Source organism: Macrobrachium rosenbergii, chromosome 3, assembly GCF_040412425.1.
Source record: "Macrobrachium rosenbergii isolate ZJJX-2024 chromosome 3, ASM4041242v1, whole genome shotgun sequence".
Classification (NCBI taxonomy): domain Eukaryota; kingdom Metazoa; phylum Arthropoda; class Malacostraca; order Decapoda; family Palaemonidae; genus Macrobrachium; species Macrobrachium rosenbergii.
The window spans coordinates 8,441,898-8,468,178 of NC_089743.1; the positions used below are offsets into that span (position 1 = coordinate 8,441,898).

General features: G+C 36.2%; 1 protein-coding gene across 1 annotated transcript in view; it reads left to right on the forward strand.

The window, feature by feature from the left end:
• Positions 1-19,229, forward strand: part of LOC136850548 (uncharacterized) — a 28,992-nt gene extending 9,763 nt beyond the window's left edge. Inside the window, exon 2 of the mRNA XM_067124172.1 lies at positions 19,067-19,229. Within this exon, the coding sequence (XP_066980273.1) occupies positions 19,067-19,229 (163 nt within the window). The remainder of the gene's footprint in view (positions 1-19,066) is intronic.
• Positions 19,230-26,281: the final 7,052 nt, after the last annotated feature.

The following is a 26,281-nucleotide window of genomic DNA, read 5'->3' on the forward strand; positions in this document are numbered from 1 at the left end:
CTGTTTGCTCTAATTGATCGGCCTAGGTGTTCAAAGGCACGGATCCGAAACTGGCGCTTTGATTTACCAATATAAGTTGTACATTACAGCAACTACATGTATACTTATAGACTACAGATGACTGTAGGTCTTTGGGCACTGTGTCTTTGAACTTGAAAAGCTTTTGTATTACATTTTTAGGCCTGAATATGACTCTGAGTCTCAGAGTCATATTCAGGCCTAAAAATGTAATACAATCAGAATGGGGGAATTCCACAGCAAGTAACTCCATCTGCAATTGAGAACGCCTGCACTTACATGACGGAAAATTAGCTCAATCAAAGGAAAATCGAGAGTTGTGCAGAAGGCACCAATAAGTCTTGATTTGCAACATTGGTAAACACTTACAAATTTAAATTAATGCACTGCAAAAATGAAGGTTAGGTCTATAGGGAAAATTGCACTTGGAAATCGAAAAGAAATCAATAAAAGATAAAAGAATTCATGACTGTTGAAAAACCTCAAATCCAAGCATGTTACCTTATGTTGGCATGTGAGTCCTCGTCATTTTGCCAGATGGGTGGAAGGAATTTTAAGGGACTTAGCACTGGAAGAATACTGGGTTAAGAAAGCAGCCACATGTTTTGGGATATGGCCCTGATGGGGCGGAGGCCAAGGGGAAAATGTTGCTGGATCCGCTGCCAGGGTGTCTCTGCCATGGTTTGGGTCACATGGCTCCTTTTATTATCTCTGCTGGATTATCTTCCTATGTTCTATGGGCGTGCACATGGGTTTTGGTGCAATCCTGTGACCCCACGATTGTCTGGTCAGCCACATGGTAAGGCAACACCCACGTGGCAGTTGGTAGCTATGGGGCCTTCCAAAACTTTCTCTTTGGGTAAATCCCCATCACCAGTTCATCTGGTGCCTGCAGCAGCGATTTTGTCTCTAAACAGCTTCACACCTGGAAGAGAGGTTTCCAGGCAGTTACGGGGTCGAGAGAAAGAATGAACAGTGTCCATGGAGTGAAGAGATTTAAGAAGGGGCAATGTTTTCCATGACCTTCTTGTCGGTCAGCAATGTGATTAAAAGTTAATGTGTTTCTTTTGAAAAGAATAAAACAATTCAAGTGTATGGTAAATTCCCTCAAAGGAATAAAAGTTATGTTTTACTGTACGTTCCTTTGCAAAGCTTGGGACCAGTTGACTTTGAAGGGTATCCCTTCGTTGCAATATATATTTTGTGTGTGTGTGTGTGTATGTTAACTTATTTTCTCTAGTTCCATTTAGAAAGTTGAGAGTATTGTTGTTGTCAAGAATAACTTATTTGTTTCTAAATCATCTGTAAATTTACTTATTACCATAAATTATATTATGTGATATAAAGACTTTTTACAGGACACGAAATTCAAAGCTGATGATGTCAAAACGTTCCCCTGTCCTATATTATTATTATTATTATTATTATTATTATTATTATTATTATTATTATTATTATTAATGTTTACTTCTATGATGAAATAACAGAAATGATTCACGGAAGAGTATGTATGTATGGAATAATGTATGTTAACGGATGGATAAAGACCAGTTAATTTCTCATGTATATGTCTATATTTGCAAATGTTACAGTTTTTTATGTGTAAAAAGCTTTTACTCATATCCAATTTCCATTGTGGTAAAGGTAAACTTTACAAAAATAATGTTCAAAATAATTATATTTATTTTGAGTATGACGATATTCTTGCAGCGCAGCCAGTTCTCTCTCTCTCTCTCTCTCTCTCTCTCTCTCTCTCTCTCTCTCTCTCTCTCTCTCTCATATTAAACTCCACTCGAACTAATGTCTTTAGATACGTCCCAACTGTTGCTCCTGGTGCGCCCATCAGCTTCTTCATGGTCCCTTCACAATACACACGCGAGGAACCTTTCTCTTTTTTCTACTTATCTGTTTTTTCATTAGATTGGAAATTACATTTCCTCTACTTTTAAGGACTTCAGAAGGTGGAAAGTATTCATTGTTGGTTCGGCCTGGGGTTCATGCAGGAATGTTGCTGTCAAGTGTAGAGCATCGCTTTCCTAGCTCTAGGTGCGCTCAAGGTCCTTGTGGAGGTATATAAATCTTGGGTAGGCCTACAGCCCACTGACTCAATGAAATAATTACCACGATGCTAATAAATTAATTCATTGTATCAATATAACAAGAGAAATTCATGACGAGGATTTCAGGTAATACGGTGCACCCTGTTCTAACCTTCCATGTAATGTTATGTTGCGTTTTATGCGCACACACACGCACGCACACAAATTATATGTATGTATATATATTATATATATATATATATATATATATATATATATATGTATATATGTGTGTGTGTGTGTATGTATGTATGTATGTATTTGTGTGTGTGTGCACGCGCGCATGCCTATTTCAATTTTTGTTGTACTTACATCAGTTTTGCAGTAAAAATTAAATTACTCCATTTGTAATTCTTCAAAGATGTTAATTGATGATTATAGTTTACACAAATTATTGTAAAATCTTTATTTATAGAACGTGCAGCATAAGACTAATGGCCTCAAAATGTTGCTTCTTTCTGTTTTTTATTACGTCTGTGATTATCTGATAAAATGGTAACCCTACGCTGAAGAACAAGAAAGAACAAAAACTCTAGTTGACAGGCAACACCCAAAAGGGAAGAGAGAGAGAGAGAGAGAGAGAGAGAGAGAGAGAGAGAGAGGGTGGGGGAATAGGGAAAGGGGAAGAGGATAGGGAGTATCGTAGTGCGTAGTTGCTGTCTCATAGGCCTAATGTTAGCTGCTAGGCCAGCTATTGTCAAGGCCGCGGTGGTGCTGAAGGTTCAGCGTATGTTGTCAGTGCTGATCAAGGTGGCGATGTTCATAGCATATCTCCTCTACTGCTTGTTTAGTTCATGTTTATTTCATCCTGCAGGACGCATGACGGATAATATTCATTCTCTCTATTTATCTCTCTCTCTATCTCCCTCTCTCGCTCTCCCACTTTCTAAAATTAATCACTACCTTCTCTTCATTAGTCCTTGTCATCATAATATATTCTGTCATGGTCATCACACAAATATATATATATATATATATATATATATATATATATATATATATATATATATATATATATATATATATATATATATATCTCAAAATATATATATATATATATATATATATATATATATATATCTCAAAGTAGTGCAATATCAAATAAATGACAAAAATACTATTGTAAAAGTGACATAACCAGTATTAGAGGAGCAATTTTTTCGACCTCTCCAAGCTATGGGCTACACGAAGGTCATGGCAAAGAATGTGGCTTTGTAAGTATGACAGGCATAACTTTCTGGAAGGTTAAGGACGGTCCTGGGTGTGAGAAGGAGCCATACTCAGGTAGTATATACATTAGTGTCCAAGATTGGGTCAGGTTAAGAAAATTTATTTGTGCTTTTAAACATCCTTTTCATGTTTTCGTGTAACGTCTTTATTGCAGACTGATGATGTGCAATCCTTTGCACATCATCAGTCTGCAATAAATTATAAACAGCAGGTAAAACTAAAGTTAAAATAACAATTATTGTACTGACAGTAAAAAATTTTTACAACAAAGTTAACATTTTGAATTGAACTCCAATTGGACACTCATTACAAACTACATATATATATATATATATATATATATATATATATATATATATATATATATATATATATATATATATATATATATATATATATATCTCACTTACGAAGGAAGAAAAGAGTGTTCTCTCTGGCTGCGTGCTCAGTCTTTGTTGACTGTCACCTGTGGCTGTTGCTGTAAGCTAAGAATATTGCCCGCTTTTGTTACTGTTGTATTAACGGCAATCATTTTCACATTATGTGTAAACATAATTGTAGATAAAATATATGTTTAAGTTTTCTTTTTTATGTTGACGAAGAATTGCAACACCCAACACTTTTTATTATTATAATGTAAAGGTACCGTGCGCGTGCATACTCATGCGTCCCTGAGTCTGAACTTCATCTTTGTGAGGATGTGTGTGTGTGTGTGTGTGAGTGAGAGAGTATGTATTTATGTTACGGTTTCAAACAACGCCTGACTAAAATATCAGGAAAACGCCAAAGGAAACCATGATAATGAAACTGAAGCAAACGGATTTTGTGTATTTAGCTTCTACGTCTTAAGATATTTATTGAATTGGATAACTGGATATACGAAAGAGCCTAATACAGAAAGGACCCTCTGGGTCTTAGGCACAGCTTGACTTCTTTTTTCCATCGTTAACGCACCTATATGTATGTGTATGTATGTATGTATGTGTATATACATGTATATATGGGGAGAGAGAAAATATATATTTGTATATATATATATATATATATATATATATATATATATATATATATATATATATATATATATATATATATATATATATATATATATATATATATATATACATATGTATGTATGTGTGTGTGTATGTATATACATATATACATATATATATATATTATATATATATATATATATATATATATATATATATATATATATATATATATATATACATGAATATATTTTATAAATATTACACAAAGAATGATTAACCATTTCAACTCCATTTTATTAGATGAACATTAAATACCTTATCCCCTTCCCGGTCCGTTTCCGAAAAAAAAAGAAAATAAGCCTCAAACAAATGAACTCAATAAGTGAGGATTTGAGCACCAAGGTGAAATTCATTACACATTTATTGAACAAAAGGAACGTGATTATGCAGAGCTAGACGTAAATATTTAGTGTTTACCACATTTATCAGCATTATGTTTAAAAAACGCACACATCCGTTTTAGTCAGGCGTTTGGAGTCAGTTCGCCAAAAATCGTGCTGATGACTCTGTGTTCCTGCTTCGTTGGTCCATCGAGAGATGACAGACGGCCATTTTTTACTTGGTTCGTTGAAGAGGCCCCCTTTGGGTGATCAGCTTTTCCGGCAATATTCTTTCCAGTGAGAGGATTTCTGCATTTCCATGTCGAATTCTTTTTCTCTTTTATTTAGTGTTGTTAATTTAAGGTGAAAAGAACTGATTGGTTATTGTTCGAGTTGAGTAGCGCCAAAAATTAAACGGTCGTCGACGCATCGGATTACAATCAAGTCAGTGGGATGTAGCATACAGGACATACGTGTATGGTGTATGACTTACACATAAATCACTTATTCACATACACACAGACATTATATTCATACATACATACATACATGCACACATATATATATATATGTATATATATATACATATATATATATATATATATATATATATATATATGTATATATATATATGTATATATATACATGTGTATGAGACCTTTATTGCGAATGTACATACATGCGTTATATATATATATATATATATATATATATATATATATATATATATATATATATATATATATATATATATAACGTGTGTGCACATTCACGCAAAGGTCCACACATGTGCGTGTTTTTGTCCCTTATTTACATATCTGTTTGAATGCCTTCCACCATAGAAGCTTCCCAGCATTCATCGTTGCAATGCCATAGGCCTTTGGAGATGTTAGGCCTCCCTCCACCGTTGCTGTCTCCTTTTGAAAAGGAGACCAGAACAGGACTTCTTCAAAAGCGAAAGTTATAAGAAAAAAGGTGGTAAAAAAAAGGACGAGGGAAAGGGAGAACGTGAGAAGAGAAAGTGATAAAGAGGGGAAAAACTTTGTAAGATAACGGCAAAAAATATATGGGCAGTATTACGCAGGATGAGAGGATAGAGAGAGAGAGAGAGAGAGAGAGAGAGAGAGAGAGAGAGAGAGAGAGAGAAATACTTGGGTACAAAAAGAAAAAACTGCACAAAAAGGCCTAAAAGAAAAGAAACCGCCCATAAAAAAGAACGACCTTGTGTTGAAAGGCCTAGTAGCAGCAGCAACACCGGAGGAAGGATATGTCCACGTAAATAGGCCTAAGCACACGAGGCCTAACGCAGGAGGAGGAGGAGGAGGAGTTGGTGGATCGGTAGCATTCGTTGAATCAATATAAGCCTCTCTAAGCCTAACCGTTTCCTTCGTAGTTTTTCAAGTGCAAGGCATGTTGAAGGCCAGACAAAAACAGGTCGGTTGCTATTGCTAGGCCTTTTCTCTCTCTCTCTCTCTCTCTCTCTCTCTCTCTCTCTCTCTCTCTCTCATTGACAACATTCCCCTTCCCTCATCTTCGTCGTTGAATATTTTTTCTCCCCCTACCTCTTCCTCCTTTTCTTCATCAAATGCTATTTGCCTCTTTATCGAAATTTTTCTGCTTCAGTGTCACGTTTTCACCATTACTTCAGTTCCTGATCAAGGGCAATTGTGTATCAGTCCTTTTCCTTATCACATGCGTATAAACACAATGACTGGAGAATTTGCACATGTATATATATGTATATATGTATGTATATATACATTTATGTACATATATATACATATCTATATATACATATATATGTGTGTGCATGTATGTATATATATATATATATATATATATATATATATATATATATATGTATATATATATATATATAATGTGTGTGTGCGTGTGGGCTCGCTCACTCTCAAAAAGACTTTGAATAAATATAATGTGTGTGTGCGTGTGGGCCCGCTCACTCTCAAAAAGACTTTTCAAAGTGATCGGTAAAGGATGCACAAATTATAAAATATAAAAATATTACAGTATGTTACATCATAAATCAACCTCATACTTTGGTTTTAAAAAGCACTAATCTGACTGCCACCTAAACCTGCTGTATTAAAACATTCTAATGTCCATTGCGCATCTTTTCCCATCTCCGTCATCGTCTTCAAAAGATCAAACGGACACTAGAATGACCTCCAGTCTCATGTTCTTTCTAAACAAATCTAAAGTGATCAGGAACTATTCTTATTTCAGTGTTTCTGAGCGATTCTCCAGGACTGCTAATCGGTGTGTTGTTTCTGTCAGGACACTACAGCGTGTACTAATCTCACTCGGAATCATTCCTTATTTTTTATGTTTATTGATTCCTTTTCGAATCTCCGGATGATTTCTCCCCGATTGTTTTTTTCAAGTGATCAGGCTTGCACTTTATTTCTAGGTTTCATAAAATAATAGTAGCATTGGCCATTAACTAGCAATTATATTTTTTTACGGAGAAAGTGCATTAGTCCATTAAAAAGTCCCAGCTACATCCGACTTGATGTCATTAGTGGAACTGACTGCCCGACTTATTCGGTCCTTTCTCTGATAGACGCGGTAGCCGTCGACAAAAGGACATTGGTTTCCTTTCTGCAGAGTAATTCTGTTTTCATTAACCGTTCATGTGCGTAAGTATATATGGGAGCCTATCTGCAAGATCGAGGCCAGGATATAGATCAAGGTAGTCTCTTCCACTATAAATTTAGCTGGCGATATTTGGATACTAAAGATACGTTTTGTCATTAAAACATCAGACAGTTGGAAGAGCTATCGTCTTTTATACATTGCTTTGTAATTCATTAACTGTCGCTTCCTGAATTTTTCCACACGTGGAGTGACGTGACGACGTTTCTTTGGGTTTGCTCTTATATGTACAGATATGAAAACTTCTTACGCTATGTTAACAGTTTTCTGCAAACATTCAGGGGAAAAACCGCCGTTAATGTATGTGAATATGCTTAAGATAAATTCCCTTTAGCTGTAAAAATTCTCTTGTCGTACAAGTCGGAAAATGAAGAAAATTTATATTGATTTAGAAAAGTTTTTCATGCTTAGGATTTGTTCTTTCCCCAATTTAGCGACAGATGGAAGAAAATAGCTGATATAAATTTAAATTTAGTTCATATCCTCTATAACCTGCAAAGTCGTCTCATCCTTTTAATAAGGGTAGTTTTACAACATGATTCATGGAAAGTTGTCATTTAGACATGCTCCGGCAGTTAGTACGGTTTAGCATCCTTATTATTTATTTTATTATATATGTATATGTATATGTATATATATATATATATATATATATATATATATATATATATATATATATATCATATATATTTATCGCGAGTGTTGTTGGTTGGCGGAAGGAGCAACTCGTTCACAGCGCAATAGAACAAAGGCTGAAAATTTCATTAAGTTAAAGAAAGAGTGATACGCATTGTTGCGAAAGGACGATCGGCCTATTAAGAGATAAAACGAAGTGTCTCTGAATCAGTCTTACTGAGACGGGAAACGTGATAAGCACATCCTTTGTGAAGGAAATATTCCTGAGCGTCGTGGGTTGGGAAATTTGAAAACGTTTACCAACTGAATGGTGAATAGAATTCTACTGATAAAACTATGAACTAGCGATCTCCCAATAAAAGTTGAATGAAATTTGTCAGTACTACCATATGAGGGAATCTTGATTCAGGTAGACGTTCAAAGTGAGAATGTATCCACGAAGGAAAGCCGATTCAAGCTTGAGTGCCAATAAAAGAGGATTTGTAGGAAGGTTAACAAAAAAAAACAAAAAAAAAGATCAGCTAAATCCTCAACAGAAGAGGATGAATGAAAACCGGAATGTATGACAAGGGAACGAATCTGTGAGAGGAGAACGTGTAGGTAGGAAAACCATTAGGTGCTGAGAAGAGAGCAGAATTTTCTCTATGAATAATAACAGATGTTAGTTAATCTTGTTTAAAAAATAATGTGCATAGCTTTCTAACAAACTGTACAAACCCCTAGGGATTCGACGACTGATGATGAAATACAGTATTCTCCATAGTTATGCAGAAAGAATAATCAAACATCAGTTAAACAGGAACTTTGGATCCAGTTGAATTTAACTCTCGCAGAAGCCATACTGGCAATTCGATAAAGGACGTAAGATCATATCTTTCAGGTTAACTGGGTTTTCAACATTTTCCTTACCCGTCAATGTTTCCAAGCGGAGGGGTTTGTTTCATGAGCCGCTTTACACAAAATCCCATCAGGAATCATTGTGGAATATGATCCTTGGCAGAAACCTCGCTAAGTTTCAAGCAAGTGAAAACCTTTGCCGGTGTTATGGGGTAGTGCAGTGAGTAGAGGGGATTGGTGTTGCTTTAGATTAAGCTCCCATATGCCAGCACGGGCTCTTGTCCTTGGAGCAGTTCCTGAAGTGCAATAAGGGATTAGACAGGGAGAGATTGATAGGATTAGGAGCACAGCAATCGCCCAGTTTCATCTGATATTGGCGTCTGGAAGCCTGCCCTTTATTTTAGGAGAAATTTCACATAGCAATTATGAAACAGTTAACTCAGTACCTGTCTTAGGCCAGAATTCGGTATTGATCAATAGCCAATTTATGCGGCTCTGGAAGAGGTGAATTCTGTAATCGTAATTGAAAATTACCCTTTTATGTAGATTTCAGTTGTTACCGTGTGATGCTAAATGCTATTGTTTATCAGTTTTATAAGTTCTAAAACATTAAAAAAAAAAAGGTTTACATTAAGCGAGATATTCAGTACAAAAATTCCTAGCAGTTGGAGAATAGTCTTTTGTGATGTGTAAGCTTGTGAACGTGGTCACGCCTTTTATAGGTATGAATAATTTGTACATTCCGCGTTCTTCTGCAGAGGTTTCTGTACTTATTTAGATCTCAAGTCTAGCATATTTTAGATTCCGAATTGGGGATTCAGTCTTGATAACAGTTCATGGTCACGGTGAATGGAGTTGTAGCAACAATGTGGCATATCTTTTTGTATTCATTGTAAAAGAACCCAGTTGTTGTTGAGCTAGCTTTTACAGTTGAGATCTACAGATCCCCAGTGTTTTTCACCTAAAAAAGATAGCGTAGAAAGGACAATTAATAACATCATAGAATCCAATCTTTTCCACCCAGAATTTTAAGACCCGGCGAATGTACCGGTTCCTCGCGAAAGTCATCCCATGCCTCCTGTTCTTCATCGCGAGAAGAGCCACTCCGCAGTTCGTATGAATTCAGAGAACTTCGTTCTTCCTCTTTCGGCGCCATGGCCACGAGTCGGTAGGAGTAGGAGGAGGCTCACGTGTCAACATCACGGCGACACCTCTCCGAGCCTGCTGCCACCGTCGCCGTCACCACCACGCCCGTGGGACCCCTGTTACAAAAGAGTACCCTGAAAAGAGTAACTTCATCCTAACCCTAAAAGATGACCGGAGGCGCGCTGCCTTCCTGGAGGTGAGATTCATTAAGACGTCTAACTTCCATATGAACACAGATGTGGTAGAATTTGCCAGAACTAGGGTGTCACAGCAACGAATACCTTCCTTGGATTAGACCTAGATTTTTTGTTACTTTGGATCTTGCGAATGAACCGTCTTTTGGACTTGTTATTAAACTGAAGTCGAATGGCAACTTCACACAAACACTCTGCGAGTTCGGATTAGCTGGTATTTTGGCGTCGAATCCCGTGTACCCCTTACAGATAACTCAATATTGTTTTTGTGGTTGAATCTAAAGTAGCATTTGTACCGTGTACAGTTTTAAATGCCAGTGTGTTTTAGGAATGTTGGGAGGAATGAATTAAAAAAGATCATTTAGCATGATACGAAAATGTAAAGATTCATTAAAATATTTTGCTCTGTAATTTAACGAGGTCAAATGCACGCCTTTTGCGCTCACGTGTGGATATGCAAATAGATTTATTTATGTAAATTAACATGATATTTGTGTCTGTCCAATTAAGACAATATGTAACGCTTACATTCATCGCTTTTCCGTCATTAGAACACACACATAAATGCTGAATTCCTTACATTTCTAGCGTCCGAACTCTGCCAATCAGTTGCGCTTTTGAAATTTGGTCATTTTGATAAACTTAGGGTTATTAATGACAAATGTTGGTTATCCGCCTGTCTTCTTATGCAGACATCATGAATACATTTGTTTGATGTTTTTTCTCACAATTATTTTTCTACTTTTTATTTATATAAAATAGTCATGACTTTGAAAATGGGCTAAAACTCTTAGGTGGTATCATTCTCTCTCTCTCTCTCTCTCTCTCTCTCTCTCTCTCTCTCTCTCTCTCTCTCTCTCTCTCTCTCATAATATGATAGAGACCGTCCTTACTAATATGCAAAAAATATTTTCTCTGGCTTAGGAAAAAAAAACCCTTATAGTTAGGGCTAGACACATTAATAACGGCCGACCCTCTTGGTAACAAACCATATAGCATAATTTATTTGTAGGGCGCATGATTATAGGTGGGTAAGCGAATTATTTCTCTCTCTCTCTCTCTCTCTCTCTCTCTCTCTCTCTCAAGCTTGAAATCCCATGGTAAAGAAAGTCCGAGTTCTTTATTGTTGCGATTGTATGTAACTGATTTGCATTTTCTTTATTTCCTGTTATCTTGAGAGAAATGTCCATTAAGATTGCGTCCTCTTTCTCTCGTACTGTCTTGTCCAAACAAGGAAAACATTATATCACAGTACATCAAATCAATATCCTTGATAAGCAGCCATAAATATCTTTATGTAGGTCACATTTTAGGCCTATCCGCGCCCATTACCGGTCAACGTCGATAAGACTTGTGTTGCACGGTTTGAACAAAATGTTCGTTAGGCCTAGACATACGGCTCCCCTCTCTCTCTCTCTCTCTCTCTCTCTCTCTCTCTCTCTCTCTCTCTCTCTCTCTCTCTCTCTCTCTCTCTCTCTCGGATCGTCTTTTCTTCTATTAATTCCGTAGAACTGTATTTCCCCTTAGGCCTAGAAGGATAAAATCAACGGGGTGGAAATTATAGCGATTTTGCCTCACGGCGAGTTACGTAAATATCTTAGGCCTAAAGGTTGGTTCATTTCTTTTAACTTTGTTTTCTATCGTTCCCAGATGTGCTTATGGGGAGGAGGGCGAGGATGTGGAGAGAGGCCTAGAGAAAAGAAGGAAACGAAGAAGAGAGGGAAGATGAATGTTATAGACCTATTTAGAAAAAAAGTAACGGAAAAAGAATGAAGGGGAAAGGGGGGAATTAAACGGCAGAAAAAGTATTAATTGAAGGCTTGAAACAAAGAAGCGTAGCTCATAAAGTGTGACGCAGAGAGTTCTATAGCACAGAGTTAGAAGAAGAAGAAGAGTAAGAAGGGAGAACGAGCTTGTAAAGAAAAAAGAGAAAACAATAAAGAAAGAAAACGGGGAATAGGAAACGAAGAGACGAAGGTTGCGGAATGTAAAAAAGGAACACGGCGTTAAATGATGTGGCTAATAGGCTAGACAGTATGTAAGAACACGAGGGTTACCTGTCGTATTTATAGGACACGTGCACAGAGAGCGAGAGAGAGAAAGAGAGAGAGGGAGAGACAATCATAACGCCTAGAGGTTATTTCGATAGGATTGATAAGATAAGGAATAAACAGAGATTCAGGAGAGGGGGGATTATGGAAGATGTTGAGGAGCAGAAATTAGACGGAAATTCATTTGGTCTCATAAAGGAAATGATAGTAATGACAGATGAATGTGTAACCAGAAAAGAAGAAAATAAAGAAAAATGAAATGTGAAGAACCACAGTTGAAAAAAAAAAAAAAAAGACCATAATGAAATACAAAAAAAGAAACATTGCACAAGAACGAAAAATTAAAAGATGAAGAAGGGCTAAAGCCATGCAATAGCTAAATACAAAAAAAAAAATAAAGAATTGACTAGGTTACGAGAGAGAGAAAGCTTCACAGATGTAAATCGACAGAAAAAATAGATAACTAAAATCACACCCCTTTCTGGCTTCAGAAAGCTGAAGGAAATGGCGTCATTTCAGGGGAAGGAGCAAAGGCTACAATCTCCAAACGAAAAGCCACAGAACCTCGCGCGAGAAGAAACCAGAATCGAGCCTCGAAGTCTCAGACGCCTTGACGACGACAGAAACTAGTAGAAGGTGAAAGGCTGATTCATTATTGCTGGGGCGGTGATTCTGAATTTGTATAGTCCACTCAGGGGGAGGCCAGAATTTCATTTCGCCAAGGTGAAAACGGCCAAGACACTATTTTTATTTTCTGGTAATTCCAATGTGTCTGTGTGGACCCTAGCATGGAATTATATACTTGGTAGTTTGTCGACTGTGATGAGTCTCATCAAAGGTGGAACAGGCATGGGGCTTGCGAACTATTTCAGAAAATCTGATGAGAAACCGGAAGGTCAGAGCCCGATAGAGATACTTCCTCTAAGTGAAAAAGACCTCTATTGGAAAACAACAAATACACACACATATATATATATATACATATACATATATATATATATATATATATATATATATATATATATATATATATATATATATATATATATATATATATATATATATATATATATATATATATATATATATATAAACATAAATACTTGTGTTGTGTGTATATATATATATATATATATATATATAAATATATATATATATATATATTATATATTATATATATATATATAAATATTTGTTTATATATATATATATATATATATATATATATATATATATATATATATAAACATATATATATATTTATGTATATATATGTATATATTATATATATTATATCCATACTTGTGTACATATATGTTTCTTATAAAAATTATATCCAATAGACATTATATATATATATATATATATATATATATATATATATATATATATATATATATATATATATATATAATAAATATATATATATATATATATATATATATATATATAATAAATATATATATATATACTTTTTTTTTAACCTAAAAGCAATAAAATCGATTGCCCATTTACCCACGTTGCTGAGGATGGGTCTACTCCAACGCTTGCATGTATCATTTAAATAGAGAGAGAGAGAGAGAGAGAGTCATACAAGTAGGTTATAAGAATCGGATAGATATAGGAATCGACAAACAAAGAAACCGCCTACTTCAACTATGAACCTTTTGAGAGAGAAAAAGATAAACCTTACTATATATTCTTTCTTCCTCTCATTTTTCCATAGTTTCTTGTTTTTCCTTACTTCTGTTGACTTTTATTCATTAATTGTTACATTTCCACCGTTCTACTTTTCTTATCTGTGTGTTGTACTTTTGTTTGTGAGTGTTCTCTCTTCTCTTTTATCAGTCATTTTACGTTCCTAAATGAACTGATTGTGCTGTTACGTAAGTCACCCGTCCAGTCAAATGCCTTTCGCAATACCCGCTGATCCTGTTTCTGTCATCATAATTTATGGACAAGATTTTCCTGTAGCAAAACAACTCTCTGTCGTCATAATGCTCCGATGACAGTGGCACAAGAAAAAAAAGAAAAGAAATAGAATGTCAACGTGATACCTACTGTATAATGCTACGTGTACATTGCGAAACACAGAAATACACAGTCACATGCCTCTATGAATAAAGTATATTTCTGCATGCCTGAAGAGTACGATGTAAAAAATATATATACAGTATATATATATATGGTCACAATCACACTGAGATAGCTGTTCTTTTGACGTCTATCTTCCCAGTTTTGTTTGACTCAGCCTTCCTGACGAAAAAAAAAAAAAAAAAAAACTTCCATTCCGTCCATACCCTGAGCGTTGACGGGTATCTGCGGGCGAACATCCCCAAGGACAAGGTTCGTCAGCTCTCGCGCTCGAGGAGATTTTCGGACTCGTGTCCTCCTCCGATAATGGATCCCGTCGCCGCGAGGGAAAACCGTCGTCCTGCACGAAAGCTGCTGACCGAGAGCGCAGACAGAAATCGGCCGTTTCCTGGAGCTGAAAAGCGCCGCATCCAACGATCGTGCGCTTTTTGAAATGACTGGATGCACAGTCCTTTTGCTGGGTGCTTTCCTCAGTGGGTGACACAGGTTTGATCTTTTTGACCTGGGAAATCTTTCACTTGGTCTGCAGTGTTGGTGACATTAATATTAACAAATAATGTAATGATGAAGATGTGGTTGACCACACCCAAGTTGCCATTTGGTGTATTCCTGACAGATTTTTGTATTCACCGGAGTGCTGCACGTGGTCCCACGTGACATTCATTAACATGAATCAGTATTTATGAAATTTCCACTTTCCCTGTCCTGATTTATAACAGCTATTGCTGAGTACCTACATTATAACCCTTGTCAGACATGACAGCACTCTATAGGCATTTTCCCCTGGTATGGAGGCAGTTCATTTGCACGAAATTGATCATCTGCCTCAGCAGCAAAACGTTATCTCTTTTCCTTCACCGGAAGCCTTTCCAAGAGAACATCACAGGTTTTTTACAACCAAAGAAACATTTCCACGAGATAATCAATGAGACTATGAACTGTCAACTGCCTTGTTGCCTTCTTCATCCTGGATGGGGTTAGTATTACATGTTCACATTTCCCCTTAGATTTATATCCCAGTCTTCTGTTATGCACCTTCCTATTATTCCAACGTGCAGCCTACGATTGACTTTCTTTGTGATGGAAATAACATCAGAAAAACGTGTAAGTCCTAGAGCATCATATCTTAGCAAGAAATTATTTTTTTTATTACCATCATTTCAGTTTCTTTCCCCCTGTTCCACCTCCTGTATGTCTTCGAACCATAGAAAAATGAATTAGCTATTGAATTTATTACTATTAACACCAGTTATGGATGACAGAGGTTTCTTATACTCTCCAAACTTGGATTTTTTCCTCAACACCTTGGGTGAATGCCATCTTTCCTGGCATTTTTGAAGCGTGTAACAAAGTCTGGCATCGTGAAGGCTTTTTTAGTAGATTCTTCGCACCTGATTGTGCAAATCCTTGGCTAATGAATGTCCTACGGCATCCTGGCCTCATCCCTGACTCCAGCGTTTCCTTTCTATTCGCAATAAATTTTTTTTTTATTCCTAAGTAACCCAATAAACTCTTTTCTTCCCTGTTATCCACGTAGTAGGCTAATAAAAATTTACCTTCAGTGTTTTCGCTCTCTTTTAATTTCCCTATGCAAATATTCATTGTCTTAATTAGCCTAAGATTTTTATCACCTTCATTTTTAAAATTCTTTCACTTTATTTTTTAGCACATTTATTTCTGTATAGTAATGTTATGGTCATAGCAGACGATAGCAGCTTGTTTTGAGCATATCCCATTGAAATTCCAGTAATCTTTGTTTACTCAAAATCGAAGAGGCTTGAGTACATAAACTTATTAATCCCTGACTGAAGTATACGGTAAGCTTTTATCTATGACATATGTGTTCAGCATTCTTGATGATAGGCTTAGATTCGAACCCTTTTACTTGTGTGTCAAAGTAATACCTGCCTTTCCATCTCATTGATCAGTGCTCGCAGTTTATACGAATCAGTCTGGGTCGCATCCATCGTTACTTTTTCCGTCCCTCAGAGACGGCGCCCTCTCTCTCACCTTCTCTCGGTCTGGTGGGGCGTCTTCTCTGGTTCTTCTCCGAATTTTTTACGAATTTTCGTTTTCCAAGAATCGGCCTCATCTATGCTTTGGTCTTTGTGGGAGGAAGCCCGTTTCGTTAACGCGTATCCTTTTAGTCTGCTGCTATGCCCTTGTAAGAATTATAATTGATGACGTCACTTGCTTTCCCCGCCTCATGGGCCTGCACCGAAAATATTCCGATTGCAGAGTTATGTTCCAATGAATGGTTGTTTCTTTCTCTCCAGAGAATGGTTTCTACTTTCCACCTTTTCATTATCTTTACAAAATGAGTATGTATATATATATATATATATATATATATATATATATATATATATATATTATTGGCTATAATGACCTCTTAATTTCTTGATTTTCTAATATTTTTTAATAGCCTATCGACCGACAGCCACGACTTTCCCCCATCGCCAAAATTAATTAAAGAAGGAAAGCCTTAAGTACTAACCTTCTGATCTTACGTGCTGTGGGAATATTAACTGATAAGCGATTCTGCCCAGGCCAGGGTTCGAATCTAGTCCAGTAATTCAGAAACAACGATAAGCGGCTAACTTTGACCACTAGACTATCAGGAGATCCTGGTCGGGACAGAGCACTTTACATTTATAATCCTCTTTGGATGGGAGTTATCCCTGCGGTATAGTGAGCTCAATATGAAACGTTTGTTTGCAATATATATATATATATATATATATATATATATATATATATATATATATATATATATATATATATATGTGTGTTACATTCTGAGGCCGGTTGGAAGAATGAAAATTAATTTTTTTATTAACTGCCTTAAGGGCCAACACACCGTGCTCAGAATGTAAGCGATAAACGTAATGAATAAACTGACTTTACCTTGATATCACATCTAAGTAAACAGAAAATTGGAGGTCGTCTTGGTAAATTATAATCAGTGAATGCTTTAAATTGAATTTATTTACAAATGGAGCAATTAGGAAATTAATATGAAAGAGCTGACTGAGGAGCAAGCAAGCACATACAAGGGCCAACAAAAGCTAAACACTGCATAGCAAATCGCTGAATCTGAAACTGAAAAGGCTGCACCCCTGAAATAGTTCAACACTCTAATAACTTTACTGTGGACTGGTTCAGTGATTTTTGGTGGTTAACACAACTGGATCACAAAGGGGGGAACTATGTCTAATGCCCCTGGACTGCATAATTAGAAGACTCTTGCACGTGGCAGTTAAACGGCTAAGGCTATTTTGGGTCACAAGGCAGGGGCAGACAGCTCAAATAGCTAGATAACAGGATTCTGGAAGAGAATTCCAGGTTAGCATGATGGAGGAATTGATCAATTAGATTTGATTAGCACATGGTAACACTATGGTGGCAATGCTCTAATTATTATCACTGAACTAATTTAACTTAAGCTTGGGACGGGTCATGACGGCCAATGGGCTTGCTAAGGCTGGTTGAACAAAGGGGCTTTGTTTAGGAGAATGAAGATGGAGAGAAATTCACAAGAAGAGAAAGATACTGGCAGTAGACTGCAAATTCCAGACGTACCTCATTTCATCTGTGCATGGAGATCGTTTGTAAAAAAACATATTTCGGCCACAGGAGTCTCAAGAGCTGTGCCAGCGTGAAGAGGAAGGAGGACCGCACCAACTTGATGTATTTGTGTTCTGTGACGCAGTGCATGTGAGCAGGCAGGGTGCGAGGCTTCTCATTCAATTTTTAGGGTTGGGCACAAGACATCGATCATCTGGAACAGCAATCAACAGCCAGCCAAAGTTCGAACAGAAATGTGTCTTTTAGCTAAGTCTCTTAAGGGTCAGCATAGAAGCCCACTTACGGCCCTGACTGGTCTTTTTGTCCCTAACAGCTTCCCCAACATCATACGATGCTGGGCTAAGAGGTCGGTATGGTTTCCCCCAAATCAGGTGATGTGGGGGTAGGCCTACATAAGTTTAACCCCCCTTAATGGCATCTCCTCCAGCCGCCATTAAATTTGATTTCCTAGCTAACGGACTGAAGGGGCGAATTTAATAAACATGTGAAAAAAATATATATGTATATATATATAAATATATATAAATATATATATATATATATATATATATATATATATATATATATATACTGTATATAAGCGAATCCCACAGGAAAATGACAGGCAGAAGTTCAGTACCAAGCACTTTCACTTCTGCCTGTCATTTTCCTGTGGGATTTGCTTATACACTGAAGTCATATGCATCTATTGTGATTTTTTTTACACACACACACACATACACACACACACACACACACACACACACACACACACACATATATATATATATATATATATATATATATATATATATATATATATATATATATATATATATATATATATATATAATTAGCATTAAGCCATTTCATATGAATCGTGGCTCTGAACAAAAGAGGGACAGTGATCACTGCCACATTCATACTCAGACAGCTGACTCGTAGGTGCAACCTAAGTGCAGAAAAATTCTACTGCAATAGTTACTTCATACAGCCAGATGGAAGGCTTATTAGCAACACATTAGAACCCTCTACACGCACTGCACCAGTCACTTCTTGCTTGCACACCCCCACTTCCTTCCTGGGTGTTGATGCTCCAACTTTCCAAAACATCTTTCAGCTCATTTGTCATGTCCTTTCCAGGTTACCTGTGCCCCTTCCTCCTTACTGCCGAACAGGTAGTAAGTGGTACGACCTGTTTGCCAAAGGAAGTGCCAATGTTTGGGGTTCAGTTATGATGTACCCCAGTGCAGAGGAGCACCTCCTGAACGGTTGTGTACGCTTTGAGGAAGGGGATGCTTGTTAAATTGCAGATGCACCTCTCACATGAGGGCAGTGGCAAACACATTATCACCCCTGTAGTATACCTTATGATGATGGTACTCTAGCCGCTGTATGCAGTATGAAAGTGACAAAATGTCCAGACTTTAGGCTGTGCCCCCTATCCTGCATTCAAATACAAGAAAGTAAAAAAAGAAAAAAATTCATATATATACACATACATATACATATGTAAATATACAGTATAGGTATATACCCACACACACACATTATATATATATATATATATATATATATATATATATATATATATATATATATATATATTATATATAGGATGAAGTAAAAGAATGCTTTTCAAGCCCTTTAGTTTTTTTACTACATACACATCTTAAAAAGATATGTAATTGCAGTGTGATTTCATCACAAATCTTGAGTGATTTAATTATACACGTTAATGCGCACACACACATACAGGTATATATATTCATATATATGTGCATGTGTGTGTGCGTGTGTGTGTGTGTGAGTATGTTTGTGTGTGTATGATCAAGTAACTTAAGATTTGTGATATATATATATATATATATATATATATATATATATATATATATATACTGTACATACATACATATATATAAATATATGTATGAATGTATATGTATATATATGTGTGTGTGCTTATACATACATACATACATACATACATATATATATATATATATATATATATATATATATATATATATATATATATATATGTGTGTGTGAGTGTGTGAGTGAGTGAGTAGATAAATATTCTATCTAATCATTAATGTATTTTATTGTTTATGAACTAGATATATGTATATATAAGGAGAGAGAGAAGAAGAAAGTGCTGCAGTGGAATAAAGAAACGATAATTAACTTGAAGAAGGGTGGCAGAGAGAGAGAGAGAGAGAGAGAGAGAGAGAGAGAGAGAGAGAGAGAGAGAGAGAGAGAGAGAGACGCAATAAATGTGTGAAAGGAGCAAATGCAGAGTGGGGGGCAATCAATATGTTTTATGAGGAACAAGAGAGAGGGTAGATAAATGAAACAGAAGGGTGTGTAGAGAGACAGACAGACAGACACAGGGAGAGAGAGAGAGAGAGAGAGAGAGAGGTGTTATGCATACACCAGGGAAACTAGCAATAAAAATAAAAAAAAAAAAAAAAGAAAGAAATTCCCCCTGGTAGTCATTAATAAGAAATTGCCTGATGACTTTATAGTCTTCTAATGATCTAAAATGTATGTTATGAATACACGACCATGTATTATTGTTTAATTCCCCTCTAGATTTATTTCTTTATTTTCCCTTCTTTCAGGCATGGGTGGGTGTACTTGTACTTATATATATATATATATATATATATATATATATATATATATATATATATATATATATATATATATATATATATATATATATATATATATATATATATATATATATAATATATATATATATATATATATATATATATATATATATATATATATATATATATATATATATAAATATATATATATATATATATATATATATATATATATATATATATATATTATATGTGTGTATATGTATATATATTCTAATGATATAGCCTTGTCATATGTGTGTTTTATGTAATTTTAATATATTTTCTCTTATATTTGTCATGTGTTGTATGTGATAATAATGGTTGTTGAAGTATCAGTATCAGACCTCAAAAGAATTAACTTGACTGCATGATTTTAGAACTAAGATACATTTTGCTGTTTAAGATGTTTGCACAGGTGTCCAGTAAGGGCAACCCCCTTTTGTGAAGGTTCGTTCCCGTATCCACTTAAACTGTCATCAAAAGAGATGACAGGTTTAGATAACATTGGTAGGCTGTTGTTTGAACAAATGTTCAGTCAAGAAATCCCCTGTCATTAGAATGGATATGTGCTGACAGGTCTAGATGACCCTTTTGACCCAGGGGGAAAAATCCCTGTTGTTACCCCTTCAGCCAGGGAAAAACCCCCTTTTGTCTTGGTAAAATTCCTGACTGATTGCATCATGTTTTAGTGTCACATACCCAAAATGCCTTAGTGGCAACATAGATTTCTTTTCAAGTAGAATCTGAGAGGATTCATTGCTGTAAGAGACCTTGTAGGAGTTTGTTGGCTGGGTTCTCTCTCTTTCTCTCTCTCTCTTACCCTGTCTTTCTTCAAAAAAGAGTAATTTTAATATAATATATATTTGTGGCCACTAGTAATAATATTCCCTTTTTGAGATCTGAATCTAAGAAAAGTGTGTTAGTAGTGTAACGCCGCCTCATAAAAAGTGTGTTTTTGTGAATTTTATAAAGGTTTTCACAAGCTTGTGTAAGGTAAAGTAGATTTTACTTATTATTACCATGGTATAATAAGGTGTGTTAGGGAGATTTTTCCTTACTGCATTTTTTTTGTGTTCTTGTGTTTGCAATTTCTTAATTTTACCCAATTTTTGTGTTGGTGATTTAACATTTATTTACTTGGCATTTTACATATTTGTGATACTTTAATATTGCATACTTGATTTGCTTTTCATGTATTAAGATTTCCTTTTCAAAACTTGATTAATTCTTAATATTTTAAATTTTGCTGGGTTAACATAATTTCTTGATAAATTAAAGTTTGTGAATTAATTTTGTTTAAAAATTAATTAAATCTTGTGTTGTTTTCAAGTAATGGTAAATTTTTCAGAATGTAAATTCTAATTATAAATTTTGAAGATAAAAATACATTTTTGTATTTAAAATTTTTAAACAGTGTTTCAATTGTTGACCACCAGTGAATAGGATTAATTGTGTGTGCATAAGGCAAAGTGATAAACATGTTTTATTCCCTTTAGTTTTGCTGAAGTGAATTAAGACCAGGGGAAACAATTATAGTTGTTTGATGGAGTGATGCCCTTTTTCTCTAGTATATTTCTTGTTTAATTGTAATAGTTTAATTGTAATACCTCAAACATATAGTTTGATTTTTCAAGTAACAAGTAAGTTTTAAAGGATCACTGTTACCTTTAGAGTAATTTTATTGTTATGAGTGTTCTGGTATCTGGCTGAAGTGAGGTAAATTTTTGGATTTTTGTGAGTAGTTGTGTAATAACCAGGTACTTGGCACACATCGTGAAAAAAAAAATATATATTATGTATAAATTTATATATGTTTGTATGAATGTATATATATATACACATGTATATTTTTGAATGTCATTGATAATAGATGTAAATTATATATACATATACACATTTATATACAACACACACACACACACATATATATATATATATATATATATATATATATGTGTGTGTGTGTGTGTGTGTGTGTGTAAAATATTTGATCGAATTCCTCTTGCAATCATTTAACCTCGTTAGACAAGCCAGGTTTCTTAGTCGCTAAGGTAATTAGCGGAAGTCATGAACTCAAGACCGAGTCGCATTTAATCAGACGTCATTGCCATGCCCTCTTTCTTCCCAGTGCCTTTCGCTCTGCTTCTCTGAAGAAACCTGGCCATCAACATACTTTTTGGTGCTACTGACCTGCACGTTTCCTGCTCTCCCCAATTGGTCTCTTCACCAGCTTTTATATATATATATATATATATATATATATATATATATATATATATATATATATATATATATATTATTTATATATATATATTTTATATATATATATATATATATTATATAATATATATTTTTTATGCATATACAGTATATACATAATATATACATTCATGTATACACACATATATATATATATATATATATATATATATATATATATATATATATATATATATATATATATAACGAAACACTTTTTTTATGTCACTATAAACAGTTTATAGTGACAGTTACTTGATGTGTATTGCTACACTTCTGAGCACAAACATACTCACTAAATGCAATTGATAATCCCGGTCAAAAATTGTGTGATTTCTCTCTCTCTCTCTCTCTCTCTCTCTCTCTCTCTCTTGAAAATCTACACTACAGGTTAAACGTTTTTCATTATTGCCGTACGTACCCTCCGTATCTTATGTTACACAGGGGATTTGGCAACGTGTCTGCGCATTCATCGGCTTGAAGAACAAATCCTCTGAAATTTGATACAATTCTTAATACTCCCAAAAAATATATTGTTGTTCTCTGCAGGTAAATCACGGATCATAAATTCTTGGATGCAACATTCAAATGTAAACGGAAGGGTCTCTCTTTATGTAGAGATTTCTGCATTGATGTGGGAATATACGACTGTTTGTGTTAGTGTTTTTTTTTTTTTTTTTGTATATGAAAATTTAATAATGAAAAAATGGTAAGAGCCCTATAGAAATGGAAAAGCTGCTTTCAGAAGCTGCAGTAGTTGTCCATATGAACTATTTGCGTTTAAGACGTAATGTGCGGCAGCGTCTGGAATTTGGAAATCCATTTTTGATGGCTTTTGCTGGTCACGAAAAGGTATTTGACAACGTCCTCAGACCAATATTACGGAAGGCCTCGAGTCACCGGCATTCTTGTTTAATATGTGAAGCTAATTTAAATGATCGTCGAACGACGATGAAAAGTGAACACATATGGGTCTTGTCAAGTGAATTTGAGAGTAATTAGTATGGATCTATAAGAAAATGTTATTTCACCTTTGCTGTTCAACCTCCCAATTGGTATTATATTGAAAAATGTGGTCTCGGATGGAAGAGAGAGTTTAGATATGAGTAAAAACAAAGTTAACAGATCTAGAATATGCAGGTGTGCTTTTTAATTAGGAAATTCCTCAAGATTTATAATCTTCCTTATTAGAATGCATCATACACCTAGGGAGAAGGGTATCAAAATGAATCTAAGAAGTAAAGAAGTGACGAGGACAAGATAGAATAGGATGGAGAAAGGATTAATGAGGCAGAATCTGTCAAATATTCAGGAACGGTGGTTATACCGAACTCAGGTTCTCTTGACTGGAATTTAGTGAATGATTGGAATGAAGAAGATTTGGGAATTGCATACGAAACTGATTACGAAGTTAGGATTATATGAGTCTGGTATGATCTGTTTTGCTAACGTCTAAGTTTTATCACCAGTCGGGGTCACTGTTTTTAGTATTTGTTTCTATTTTATGTCCTTTCGTTTATTCCTTTGTCTGTCATGTCCTCTTGGGATGCAGTCTCTTCATCTTCGCTAAGTCCTTCCTCTCCCTCGTGTGCCTAATACTTCCATTTCCTTGATCTGTCCTGCAACATATTGCTCCTCATCTCCCTTCCTCACCAGGTGGCCATACAATCTCATTCGTGACTCTTGTGCTTTCTTTGACACGTCAGTGACTTTTGCTGATCCCCTGATCCTGATGTGTTCATTTTTACCCTGTCTCTTCTCGGCACTCCACTCAGCCATCTGAGCATCTTCATTTCTGCCGCATCCAGCTTTTTTCGGTCTATTTTCTTCAGCCCATATGACATAGGTGGTCTTACCCGCACTTGATTTACCTTACTCTTCAGCCTAATATGGACTCTCCAGCATTAGAGCATGCCTGATATCCCCCTGCAATAATCAGGCTTGAGTGTGATGGTTGACCTCTTTATCCATGTCACCCTCTGCATCTATTAACGAGCCCAGATATTTAAACACTCTTGGTGTTCACTTCTCCCCGCTAAATCGTGGCTCACGGGTTGTTATTCATCCCATTTGTCATACATTCAGCCTCGTTCGGCATATCTGCATCCTTCTGTTCTCTAACGCATATCTCCACTTTTCTAGCTTTCTGTCTAGTTCACTTCCAGCTTCTGCAGCTGAGACAAGTCCTTCCTCACACCCTTAGCATTACATTCAGCACGATCCCTGGCGCAGTCCTTTGACCTGGAAACTGCTAGTCACACCCACTATTTCCTACGCAGGCTTTTACATTTCAGTACATTTCGCTTATTACTCTCACATACTTTTGTGGTACCTCCCCCTCCTCAACTTTTCCTTTTGTGGTACCTCCCCCTCCTCAACTTCTCCTTTTCTGGTACCTCCCCCTCCTCAACTTCTTTTCTGGTACCTCCCCCTCCTCAACTTCTCCTTTTCTGGTACCTCCTCCCCAACTTCTCCTTTTCTGGTACCTCCCCTCCTCAACTTCTCCTTTTTGTGGTACCTCCCCCCCTCAACTTCTCCTTTGTGGTACCTCCCCCTCCTCAACTTCTTTTTGTGGTACCTCCCCCTCCTCAACTTCTCCTTTTGTGGTACCTCCCCTCCTCACCTTCTCCTTTGTGGTACCTCCCCTCCTCAACTTCTCCTTTTCTGGTACCTCCTCCCCCCAACTTCTCCTTTTTGGTACCTCCCCCCTCAACTTCTCCTTTTGTGGTATCTCCCCCTCCTCAACTTCTCCTTTTGTGGTACCTCCCCCTCCTCAACTTCTCCTTTTGTGGTACCTCCCCCTCCTCAACTTCTCCTTTGTGGTACCTCCCCTCCTCAACTTCTCCTTTTCTGGTACCTCCCTCCCCCAACTTCTCCTTTTCTGGTACCTCCTCCTCAACTTCTCCTTTTGTGGTACCTCCCCTCCTCAACTTCTCCTTTTCTGGTACCTCCCCTCCCCAACTTCTCCTTTTCTGGTACCTCCTCCCCAACTTCTCCTTTTGTGGTACCTCCCCTCCTCAACTTCTCCTTTTGTGGTACCTCCCCTCCCCAACTTCTCCTTTTGTGGTACCTCCCCTCCTCAACTTCTCCTTTTGTGGTACCTCCCCTCCTCAACTTCTTTTTGGTACCTCCCCCCTCCTTAACTTCTCCTTTTCTGGTACCTCCCCTCCTCACCTCCCCTTCTCCTTTTCTGGTACCTCCCCTCCTCAACTTCTTTTTGTGGTACCTCCCCTTCCTCACCTTCTCCTTTCTGGTACCTCCCCTCCTCAACTTCTCCTTTGTGGTACCTCCCCCCTCCTCAACTTCTCCTTTTCTGGTACCTCCCTCCCCCAACTTCTCCTTTTCTGGTACCTCCCCCTCCTCAACTTATCCTTTTGTGGTACCTCCCCCTCCTCAACTTCTCCTTTTATGGTACCTCCCTCCTCAAATTCTCCTTTTC